This window comes from Spinacia oleracea, chromosome 4 (genome assembly GCF_020520425.1).
Source record: "Spinacia oleracea cultivar Varoflay chromosome 4, BTI_SOV_V1, whole genome shotgun sequence".
NCBI classification, from domain to species: Eukaryota; Viridiplantae; Streptophyta; class Magnoliopsida; order Caryophyllales; family Amaranthaceae; genus Spinacia; species Spinacia oleracea.
In genome coordinates, this window is record NC_079490.1 from 174,086,619 (window position 1) to 174,099,367 (window position 12,749).

Genomic DNA, 12,749 nt, shown 5'->3' on the forward strand with positions numbered 1-12,749 from the left:
ATGTACATTATCATGTTATGTATCGTGTAGTGGGTTTGAAGTATAGCCTTGCTAGGACTCATATGTGACAAGGGGACTGAATGCTAGAAAAAACGGACTATAAAGATTTTGGTTTAAGAATCATAACGCTTTACTTTAGAAGTGAAAGAGAATGATTCATTCAAAACGACTTATGGTCCTTTAGAGTTTAGAGTTTAGACTAGAGTAGCCAACTCCATGGAGTAAGGCACTAATATTTGTTATCCCCCCCCCCCCCCCCCCCCCGACCCTGTAAGTCTGTAACAGTTCAAAGTGGAACATTAAACAAGACCTCGGATCCGAAATGACCCAAAATCCAAAATTGGTGAAAATTTTACTAGGAGTTTTTTTAAAAATAAAATAAACTGCAACACATGAAGCCTCGTGATTTCAAAAATGTAGAACTACAATTCTCTGTCCTTTGTTTTCTTTCCCAACCAAACTTTTTATATTTTCCATTAGTTTAAGTTATTTTTTGATAACTTGTTTTCATTAGTACTTCATAAATGGTACTGTATGTAATATTTTATTGTGCTTTCTTTAATTTTTTTTATTAACTTTCTTTCATTAATACTTTGTATATTGATCACATTTTTTGTGTAAATACTAGGTAGTTTATTGTGTTTATTTTATTTTACTAGATTAGGTCCCGTGGACGCACGGATATTTGAAAATTATTATTTGACTATCTTTTTTATAAAAAGTTTAATTGAATTATGTATCCCTTAAATCTATTGCGTAATTAATAATCTCGAATGTACTCATTTTATCATATTTTAACTTTACGAACTTTTATATAAGGCGGTCTTACACAAAAGACCACATCTGTGTCATATAAGTTAAGCAATGAAACCAATGAGTTAAACAACAAAACCAATTAGTTAAGTACTGAAACTAATTAGTTAAGCACTTAAACCAATTAGTTAAGCAATGCAACCAATTAGTTAAACAATTAAAGTGGTCTTTTCGGTAAGGCGGTCTTACACAAAAGTTGTCGTAACTTTACTTACTATGTATTTTATATTTTATATGTTTAATATAATGATCTGACTAAAATATTTGATATATTTAATATGTAATTTAGTCAAAATATTAAGGTCCCCATTTTCTATTATTGATATGACAGTTTGACTAAAATATTACCAAAATTTTAATAATGGCATATTCCATAATTCTATATATTTTTTTTCCATATATAAACATTTATACAAAAACAGAGAAAACAAAAAAGGAAAAAGTAAATATGTCTTTTTAGAAAAGAGTTTTTGGCGGGAAAAATTTTCACCAGGAAGTGACACGTGTCATTCCTGGTGTCTCTTTTAGTATATAGTAATAGATTTGCAGCTTTTTAAAATACGTCTTTTTCTGGGCCTATTGGCCTCTACTTCGATTTGGCCGGCCTAACCCCTAACTGTTGTACCCGGGTACTGCTAGCTCTGGCTGTACCCCCCCCCCCCCCCCCAAAAAAAACAACGCGTCTGTATTGTTTGTTCTTTCTTGTTGTACTATTTGGTCTTTCATGTTGTTTTTAAATTCATCATAAAATTGTTCATAATTGTTGTATTGTTTGTTCTTTCTTCTTGAATTTTTATGTTCTTTTTTATATTATTTGTTCTTTTTTGTTTAATTATTTGTTTTTTTTTGTTTATTTGTTTGTTCATAATAATCATCTGGTTAATGTTCATAATGAAATTAAGCTCTTCATTGATCTTTTATGTTTTTACAAGCGTCTTATTGTTTGTTCTTTCTTTTTGTATTGTTTGTTCTTTCTTTTTGTATTGTTTGTTCTTTAATGTTGTTTTTTTTTAAATTGTTCATAATTGTTGTATTGTTGTTCTTTCTTCTGGAATTTTGTGTTCTTTTTAATATTGTTTGTTCTTTTTTGTTCATTTTTGTTTATTTGTTTGTTCATAATAATCACCTGGTTAATGTTCATAATGAAATTGTTCATACGTTTTGTTTTATTTTTCATACCTTTTGTATTCTTTGTTCTTCTTGTTCTATTACTGAGCATCTTTTAAACCCTTGTTCTTTCTTTTTAACCTATATTTTTCTTTGCTGCTTATCATTTTCAAATCAGTAAATGTTCATTTTTAAATTAGTTGTGATCATCATATCAAATTATTTACTATGTTCATTTTCAGCCTACAACAATGAGGAAATTGAAATAGTAAAAGTCAAACAATTTATTATAAACAATTACAAGATACATAGGGCATCCCATCATAAGGGATTACAAGATTTTCTTAATGGAACAGACTTATTATAAACAATTTATTACATAGGGCATCCCATCAAGTCTCACAACTTAACAGTTAACACTAGCACTTGTGGATAATATAAGCTATACTACACTATGTTTTGTTGCTTGTAATAACTTCATTAAGCCCCTTCTCAAATTATTATTCAGGTAAATAAAGTGAAGGAGACAATCCATGTTATGCTACTTGTGACCATATAAGGTATTTACATGTTCGAACCAAAATCATATATGAAGTACGGAGTAACATTTTGGTTAAAACCGTGAAAGTCAAATATTGTGTTCAAATCACACTTCATACATTCATTCAAAAGTATAAGAACTCGAGACTACATCAAAAGCAAGATTCAAGATTGAAGATATAGAAAAATAAGTGGGTGATTGAAGTACAATTTTACATAGGCAATGCCTAAAATGTTCATTTTTTGGTAAAATATTTTATTTGACATGTTTTAATTGCTCAATATATGTAAATATATGTTCAAAGCAATACCATAATAATGAAATAACTATGTTCAATTTAAAATTAGTAAATACTCATTTCACAGTCAGTGGATAAATGTTCATTTCTAAATTGATTGAATAAATGAGGATTCCCAAATAATTAGATAAACGTTCATATTCAAATGAGTAGATAAATATTACGGAGTAATTTCCAAATAAATAAATGTTCATTTCCAAAATATTAAATGTTTATTTCCAAAATAGTAAATGTTAATTTCCAAATAAATAAATAAATGTTCATTTCCGAAATAGTAAATGTTCATTTTGGATGGGGGTACAGCCAGAGCTGGCTGTACACGGGTACATCCAAAAATTTGCGAGCCGGGCCTGCAGCTACCAAGTCAAGAGTACCTACTCTTTTGTCAAAATTAGTTCTAGGAACCTGGGGTCGAATCCCAACCACATGGGTTTTGAGGAATCCTGATCTTGCCAAAACTAGATTGTTTCATACTTTCATTGACCATTCACAAGCAAAAGCAAAAGCCAAAGGCAGAAATATTGGGTTCATCACCATATTGGGAAAAACAATTTTATTTGGAGGCAATGGCCTTTTTTCCCCTTACCATCTAATTTCACCATATATCAGCAGTGTATATATCAAGCAACCAAGTGCAATGAACCCTCCAAGGCTCCAATGCATAACACTTGTGTGTTGGATGTGCACTATGCACCTAGTTGCAAGTATAATTCATGACCGATCACGGGGTAGGGGATCACCTAAGCAAGAAAAGTGCATGTACAAAGAAAGACATAAAACAAAGAAATACCAACTCTGGTTAACAATGAGCTAGGAACTACACCCTAACCTAATTAAAAGAGAGAGGTTCTTGAATATTAGGTGGTCCATGAAGCTGATCTTCTCATGACAGGCTTCATCTGTTTATCTTCCTCAAGAGAGATCATACCCAAATGTGAAGGATCCTCGAGCATCATCTTTGCCACTAGATAACCAGCAATGGACCATGTCTGGAACTTCCTGGCTTGCTTCCCAATGTATCGCCCCTGCTTCCCATCATAATACTCGGGCCAGTTGTCTTTCAATAACCTTGACTCAGCAAGTTCTATGGCACGTCTTGCTATCATCGGGCGTCCAGTTTTGATGCAAGCAGCTGTTAGGAGCCATATGAGCACTGAATCACAGAAGTTTGCAGTTTACATTAGATGTCCTTGATAGAGCTTAAGAAGAGTAAGTTCATTTTTGTTTTTATTTAAAAACAAATAAAATAATTCTGCCACCTAATATAGATCTTGTTGACAGGGACACACGTATAACCTAAATAATTTATGCCTACCATGTCTAGACAGTAGTTTTTAAGAACAAACTGGAAATAACCATCATCCTGCTCACAACCAAATTGTGTCCTAGTTAAAGAAGTAAGCAGAGCAAGCGAGAGATCAACGCACTTCCAACTCCGCCTTCCACCCACAATACGCGAGTAGAAGAAATCACATGAACTCAACATGTGATGTCAGGGTCCTACTTTCTTTTTGAGGGAATAGCGTATATTAATCATGCAGTCTTGTCATACTCCAGTTGTTAAGACCAGCATATTATGTCTAGGGGGCCAATCCCCTCCTCTTCTAAAGTCTCTATACTTCTGTACTGGCCTTTGCAAATTGGAATGACATGCACAGAAAATGGTGCTCTCCAGGTGAAGCACCTAGTGTCAGAATGATTCTCCGAGCTCCCATGTAAATGGAATAAACATAGTACTATAAGACCCGGAAAAAGGAATTAAAGAGTGTACCTGGCCAGGATCCCCCATTGTGATAGCTCCATCGTGTATTCTTAGGGTCACATCCTGTAATGATGCGCCAATCATGGCTTTCAATGGCTGGATAGCAAACTTTTAGTGGCATCTCACCGACCAATTCTTCCCACCTTGCTTCTATAAGATCCATAATAGCTGTGGATTGTTCCGCTGTGGCCAAGGACGAAAGGATTGCAATACAGTTCCCCAAGCAGAACCAACGGATATCCATTTTCGCAGGACTCACATTTCCAATGAAGTAGCCACCACGATTTGGCATGAAATCAAAGACCCATTCTGGAAGAGAATCTGGCATCACATTGAATTTGTTTACAGCAGTATGAGAGTACTCTTCTGTTTTGTATCGGTATATATCATTAAGCTGCTTGAAGTCCATCCAATAATAACTTCTCATGTGGTAGCTTAAAGCATTGAGACGTGTGACTATCCTCTCAATGAACTCCTTCCCCTCAACATCTTGCTTGAGCAAAAGTAAAGCACACCTTAAAGCCATGAAGAACAGGGCTTGGATTTCAAGTGGATATCCATAAACACCCTATACCACAAAATTCAGGAATATCAGGACATACAAATAGGAACATGGTAACAGTATAAGCAGTCTAAGAACAATTCCTCAGAGGATAAACAGCATACTTGCATAGCTGCATGGAATAAAATGGGTGTAGGAATTTTCCTACTTTTATGTGAAGCTTCTACAAACTCAAAATCTACAATGATGTTTGCTTCAAATGTCAAACAAAAACTACAGTAAAATCTGGAGAAAACATGGAATATAATAACAGTATGACTTTCCGGTTTTTTGAAAAAATAGAGTAGGTACAATACGGAACAGCTTCGATGTTCACATCTGCTTGGCCAAAATGTCAGTTCCATTATCTGGTAGAGTTTGCATCTATGCAGAGCTATCATACCTAAGTTCTTACATATAGCTCTCTATACCACATGTGCATGTGTCTATGAGTTCGCCAGAGAGTAGCTCATATATCTCATACAGTGATTTTTATTGTACAGGGCTAAAGCATAAATTAGACCTATAAGTAATGGAAATTTACCGGAGTTCAAGACAATATCACATTCTAATAGGTATGCAAATTTCGAACTTCACAAAAATACTAACATCCATGCAGATCAAACCAAGAACTCCTTAGATCATTCAGGAAGTTAATTGCAAGAGAACAAAATACTTCTTGGCATAAGATCCAAAATAATACTTTGCTATGTTTTTAACTTAGGAAAGGACTCAACTTCAACCTTTCGGGTAGCGAAGTATGCAGCACAGTGAAATTCAGGAAGATATTTTAAACCTTAAAATTTTAAAATAGTATCTTTGACATATGATAAAAGAAAGAGAAAGAGAGTGCCTATTTGTAGTTGCAAGATGTACTGTGATCTGATTTCACTTCTTGTATGTCAAATCCTTTTTGACATCATAATTCAGTGGCAGTTCACGTAGTACTAACTTGACAGAGAGCATATTTCAAAGAAATTGGGTCTTGTAACGTGGTTGACTGAGCTTATCAGCCAAGGACTACTATAGCTAATGAACCAGGGGCAAGAAAATGAGGCCTAGAATGTGATCATGAGTATCTCAATTCATTTGATTCTGTCAAGCCTTTCTTCCAAGACATGGTCAATTATGATATCATGATCCTTGTTCCCAAACTAGAGACCAGTAAAACAACTCTCCGTTCTGTATCCTTTTTTGTCATATTAATACAATCACAAACCAAAACTATAAGAACAGTCTCATGAAGTGACTTCATCCTCTGAAGTTCAACAGTCGAATTCGGTTCATGATTCATGAACTGATATGGTCCTGCTGTCAAAAGAAGAATATAAACTAAATTCAGATATTCTAAACAAATATAGACCATGATTCGTTGTGGGAGGGGGCCTCTACCCCTCATTTTTCTTGTTTTCCTTACCCTATATACATTTAAACTACCGCAATAAAGCATTAGTATAAAACAAACAGATAGAACTCTGCAACAGAATGAACTGATATGGAAGCTCTATAAGACGAGTCAAATGGAACTAGCCCAATCAGCTTTAATCCAATTTACAGTATACCACCTTTTCTACAAAATTACAACAGCTCATATTCAGATGAGAACTGCACAAAAGGCTGAATTTTCTCCTCATCCCACTGACAGTTTCATAAATAAAAGTCATCGATCTTGCACTAGAAAAACACAGTAATAAGCCATGCCAGCGAATTACCAAAAAAAAAATGACAACAGAAGTCAATAGAAACAGCATAGCAAGTTTGTATGAGCAAGAGCTTACCATTCTGCGATCTATCATGCAACAACCATCAGCACAGAGGAGAGTCGGAAATGTGTCAAAACCCTCGGAAAGACACAAGCTGAGGATGAGGCGCATGCCCTTTTGGCAATCTGGCATTTCAGCTAATGAACAATCTCCCGTGCTTTTTGTGTATGCTCGAAGCAATATGATCCACCAGAATCCTGAATCAATGGGGGCAACTCTTCCTATTGCACTTTCGCCAAAGTCTGCGATCAAAGTCTCATGGTTTCTCACTGGATCATGAAAAACTTTAAAGCTAGCTGGCATCACTCCTTCCCCTAGTTGAAAACGGTCTATCTTTTTCTCCCATGATTGAAGGCGGAGAGTTTTCAGAAGGAAATTTTTAACAATTTCAGGTTCTCCGTTCATCAAAAAAGCCAATGCACTCGGAACAAAATCCCTAACAAAGACCTATTAGAGAACAATGTAATTAGACCTTTTTCCCAATTACTTGTTGGCATACCTTACAGAAGGTTGAATTCTCTTAGAAGCAGAAAAAGTTGTTACACAAGAGGAAGTGCGGCAGAATAAACAATTTCTCAAGAGTTGAGTACACTCTCTTATCATGGAACCATCAGAATTCCCGATGTAATTAACAAAAACAGTCCAAAACTTCAATTTAGAAGATTATTTATGAGATTTCCATCATTAAGCTACCTGAATATAGTTCAATATCTCACAGGATGAAGACAAAATGCAGTTAAAATGACAGATATAAATTAGGTATTTACCTGATCATAGTTGCATTTTTCCTCCGAAGTATCCGAGGCTGCAATAGTCCCAACAGGTTGACCACGAAAGTGAACCAAAGAACGTCTCAATGCATCCCAGGCTTCACCGACAATTGGATGAGGCTCAAAGCTAGAGCGTGACCTAGGGGTACTAAAACCAGACCTCGGGGTGTTGATACCAGATCGACGACCAGAGCAAACAATATTTTCTAGATGATCTGCTAAGCGGCTCATATTATCAGCATTTCTAGTTTGCACCCGAGGTGACATAAGAAAGTCATTAAGAGACCTTTCATCAAGGGATCGTTGTCTGTTCTCCAAAGTCAAGGTGCGTGGCTTATCCAACAGCTTTGATAAATCAGATTCTTCGGTGTCATCTAAGGCATATGATACATCAAATGGGCTTATATTTCCGTTTTGAGGAACATCAACTGACATCCCCGACATTCTTAAAGATAATGTTCAAGAGTAAAAAGCCTGCATTCGAAACCAAGAAAATGTACTTCAAAGTTCAATGCTAAGCTTCTAACAGATCACTAGTCACACCAACAAGCAGGAACGGGACAGTCAATGTATGGAAAGCATCAACCACACTACAGAAGCAAACCAAAGTTACCATACCCAAGCAGATGATCCACAAGCAAAACTAAATAGCACCTTTACATGGCAATCCATCATTGCTCAAGACCAGAAACTTCACCTATGATGCACACTACAGAAACAAACCAAATTCAAGCAGGTGATCCACAAGCAAAACTCAAGAGCATCTTTACATGAAATTCGCCTATGATGCTCTTAATTGCAGGAAAAATCGACCACTTTGACAGCATATAAACAACTTCCACTTACAACCAAATCAGCAATTACATTAAACTTAGCTATTGTAAAAACTTTCAGTTGATTTCTGTTTGCAATATCAGAATTAAGAACATTGCCTTAAATGCATAAAACATAATCCTCGTGAACCACCCATTTCTCCAGAACAAGAAATCAAACTAATTTCCTTCCTTTTACGACATAAGTTGGGCCCCCGGCCAATCCTCACTCTACAACTCCGTCCTTTCTTAGGTGAACTAAAGTGTTGTTCCCGTGCCTTCCATATATAGACCCTAACATTTATACACTTAACTTCATGTCAACATACTAACAACCTCATCTACTGTAATTGATTTTTTCGCTACTTAGGCTAAAATTGACGAACAATCAATACCATAAATACCTTTATTAGCGTTTATTAGTATGAATTTCCAACACCCAGATAACAGTCCTAAATTACAAGTTACAACCCATATCCAAATCCTCATTTTCAGATTGGGATCAATTATTATCTCAAATTTACACTTTAACATCATTTTTAACGAAGATTTTGATAATTCCAAGGAAATCGTCACAATATGAGATCAATCAATTGCGAAGCGCTGTTATCAAGAAAATTCATAAAATTACAGAAATTTGCATGTATGAAAATAACATCAAAATCAAATCATAGCTAAACATTAGAAAATAATTCTGCATGATATAACTCAAAAAAGGGAAAAAAAAAACAACAAAAATCAGGTGTTAAAAAATGACTGAAAATGAAATCAAGATTATTATTGATTTGATTGAGACTGACCTCTGGAAAACAACCCACAACTTCACTTGAGCAATAAATGGAGAGAGAGAAAAAGAAAAAAGAGCAAAACAAGGTGAGATACTGTATTTATTTATACTACAAATTTCTATAAAATTATCAAAAATAAACAAATAAAAATTGATGGGTAATTCAGAAAATGATCAAAAAAAACCCAGAAATCACCGGTTGCGCCGGTAAAAACAAGAAAGAATTGACTGGCTGCTCCAATTTTTTGATTGTGAGATTGGACAATATGCCCTATGCGAAAGGACAAATTGCTCTCTCCTTGATCATTCTTTTATGTTGTTAGGGAATAGGGAGTGACACTCTAGTTTTGAGTTTTCAGAAAGACGTCTTTACATGGAAAGTGACATACACACAAAACAAAACAAAACAAAACAAAACAAAACAAAAAAAATTAACCTAATTATTGCTTGAAAAGACGTTTTTATATTATGGTGATGCTTGTTTTTCGTAGGAAATAGAGAGTGCTATAAATGGTCCACACTCTTAAGTCCAAATATTCGTTAGTCATTTTAAAATATGGTTGAAATTAAGGATTTATGTATGTAAACTTGCCAAGTTAGTAGGTTTAAAATTTCATTTTTCGTTTATAATTTATATTGCCCTTGTTGGCATGTGGTTCATTTGTACCAAAATAAATGCATATATCGAGCTTTGTATATGTTTCTTAAGATGAAATTGTTACCTGTCTTTTACTATGAGATTTGGTCCATTTTTTTTGTTAATGGCACTTAATATTACAATAAGCCTATAATAAATTTTCTAATCTATAACATTTATTTAGAAATAAATCACATTATTTTGTATTATTAACGCTTGATTACATGCCAAAGATGCAAAAATTATTTTCCTTCAAAAAAAAATATTCAAACATATCTACTTTATGAAGCACAATATGTTTGGAAAACACTATGAAATTGTCTCCTAAATACAACATTTAATTTTATGCTTTGTAATAAAAGTTGTCTATTCTCCATCAACCCGTCCTATCATCCTTTTTGTGCACGATGATCAAATAATTCACCTTCTTTTTGAGTTTTTTTTTTTGCAACTTTCAATAATCATCGTTGTGTAAATAAATGTCTACGTTTATCAAGAATTGGTATCAGGTTAATTTCGATAATGCTACAATTACCAAAATTTAAAATATAATAATATATCCAAATGAATATTCAACAAGTTCATTTAAAAGTTCAAAAAATACCAATTTTTTTTTGCTAAAAATCAGTTTTCTTAAACACCGCCATTGGTGTCATTGTGTCAACATATTAACCATTTAGAATATTTGTTTTATTAATTGAGGCAATCTTTTAACATTAGTTTACATATTTGGAAAAAGGATTAGGATAGATTGGTGGATTAGGGAATTTCAAGCTAAGGTTTAGGAGGAAAGCAAGGTGTGTGTGCGGTAGACTGACCAGAGTATTAGACTCACAATATTGTCCAATTTTTTTAATTTATACTTCCTCCGTTTCTGAAAGTTCTTTACGCTTTGGAATACGTGACCATAACATGAAAACTTTGACCGTAAATTCTCACTATTATATACATCAAAACGTTACATGTAAGATCTTGTTAGATTGTTCTCAGTATGTATTTTCAGAATATCAACTTTTTATAATTTTTCCACATACGAAATTGGATATATTAGTAGTTAAATATTGTATTGGAGTCCGTGCAAATAGTAACTGTAAAGAACTTTATGAAACGGAGGTAGTAAGTAAAAGAGACTGAGGTTGGGGTTTTTGCAGCTGGAATCACGCACGTGTACGGCTCATGCGACCCAACACTTACGTCAATGACGACTCTTGTCCTATCTTAATATCGAGTTAAAAGAAACAAAAAAATTCTAAGTTATCATCATTTTTATTGTTTAGGGTTTATGTTTTTATTTTATTTTTACAGTTTGGAGGTCTACGTTGTACTTTCCACCCAAAAAACAATTTCTCTCTGTTCTCGAATATTAGCTCCTTTTAAAATCTTGACACTAACACTATTCACAATGGAAGAGAATCTTCTAATTTCTTTCCAATACGTACTTTAAAACATATTCGTGTGAGATCTTATTTTTTCGTCTTAATGTGTATTTTAACAATATCAAATTTTAATATTTTTCTAACATACGTATTTGGAGATATTTATGTTTAAATATTGAGTTGAAACGAGTAGAAAAGTCAAGACATGACTAATATTTAAGAACGGATAGAGTATTTGTCATTGAAAACTTAGACCTTGGGTTAAAAAATTGGACCCATGGTTAAGAAAATTGAGATCTTCAATTATTAAGTGTTAAGATATGTTAAGATATTAGATATTATTCTGTGAATATTCTGTAGAGTCCTAACTATGGTAAGTTACTTAATGTGTACCTAGGGTTTAGGTAACTGAGTTGTACTATATATACGTGTGTTATTAATGAGAATAATACGAGATTACACAATATTTGACATGGTATCAGAGCCTAGGTTAAAAACCCTAGATTTTTTTTTTCCGCACGAGTTTGAGAGAGTTTGAGAACAGCGAATTCCTTCGCTTGTTGAGTACTGCGTTCTGAGGAGTTACAAATTCCTAGGGCATAACAATGGGTAATGACGAGGAGCCACCACAAAAGACAATCGCCGCCGCCGTCGATCTGGACTACTATCTTGGGTCAGGTGACGGCCCCGGTATTGTCATCACCCCTGTAAAACTTCGAGGAGCGTCGAACTACGATGAGTGGGCCAAAGCGGTTCGTCGCTCGATGATTTCAAAATTCAAATTTGGTTTTCTTGATGGGTCTGTGAAGGAGCCCATTACGGACGAGACGAAGATGAAACATTGGATTGCGGTCAATTCGATGGTGGTGTCTTGGATCACAAACACCATTGACGAGAGTTTGCGTTCGAATCTGGAGGACTTTGATATTGCTCACGAGTTGTGGAGTCATTTGAGGACGCGGTACTGCGTCGTGTCGGGCACCAGGGTCTGCCATATTAAGATGGCTCTGAGTGGTTGCAAGCAGGGCACGTCTGAGGGCGTCATGGAGTACTATGGCCGCTTGTCGAAGGTATGGAAGGAGTACGTACAGTATGCACGAGTTCCCAGGTGTGTATGTGCGGGTTGTACGTGTAATATAGCGAAGCAGGTGGGGGACATTCACGATGAAGATCGTCTGCACTATTTCCTAATTGGCCTGGATGATCACTATGAAGCCATTCGTGCACAACTGTTAGCACGATCGCCGTTGCCAGGACTCGACGAGGCGTACCAGACGGTTATGAATATCGAGACCATGCGCGCCAAGGCTGCGAGAGGTCCGGAGAGTGTCATGGCGTTCAAGGTCGAGACTAAGGCTCGGTCGAGGTCGGGTGATGTCAGTGGCAGATTTTGTGGTCATTGCAATCGTGAGGGTCATAAGGAAGAAACTTGTTATCAGCTGATTGGATTTCCTGAATGGTGGGATGAGAAGAAACGAGGTGGAAGAGGGCCTGGTCGAGGAGGCAGGACGTCGATTAGAGGAGGCAGAGTAGCTCGTGGGG

At 35.3% G+C, this 12,749-nt stretch overlaps 1 protein-coding gene across 2 annotated transcripts; it reads right to left on the reverse strand.

Moving 5' to 3' along the window:
- Positions 1 to 3,280: 3,280 nt before the first annotated feature.
- Positions 3,281 to 9,561, reverse strand: LOC110786509 (probable alkaline/neutral invertase B). Of its 2 annotated transcripts, XM_021991061.2 has the most exons (6): positions 9,391 to 9,561; positions 9,208 to 9,227; positions 7,593 to 8,069; positions 6,841 to 7,272; positions 4,531 to 5,089; positions 3,281 to 3,912 (listed from the first exon to the last, which is right to left on the reverse strand). In XM_021991061.2, exons 3-6 carry the CDS (start codon positions 8,037 to 8,039, stop codon positions 3,617 to 3,619), a joined length of 1,734 nt encoding a protein of 577 aa, XP_021846753.1. In that variant the 5' UTR covers positions 8,040 to 8,069; positions 9,208 to 9,227; positions 9,391 to 9,561; the 3' UTR covers positions 3,281 to 3,616. The 2 variants fall into 2 exon arrangements, with proteins under 2 accessions (XP_021846753.1, XP_056698925.1); XM_056842947.1 differs by lacking the exons at positions 9,208 to 9,227; positions 9,391 to 9,561 and adding an exon at positions 8,214 to 9,125.
- Positions 9,562 to 12,749: the final 3,188 nt, after the last annotated feature.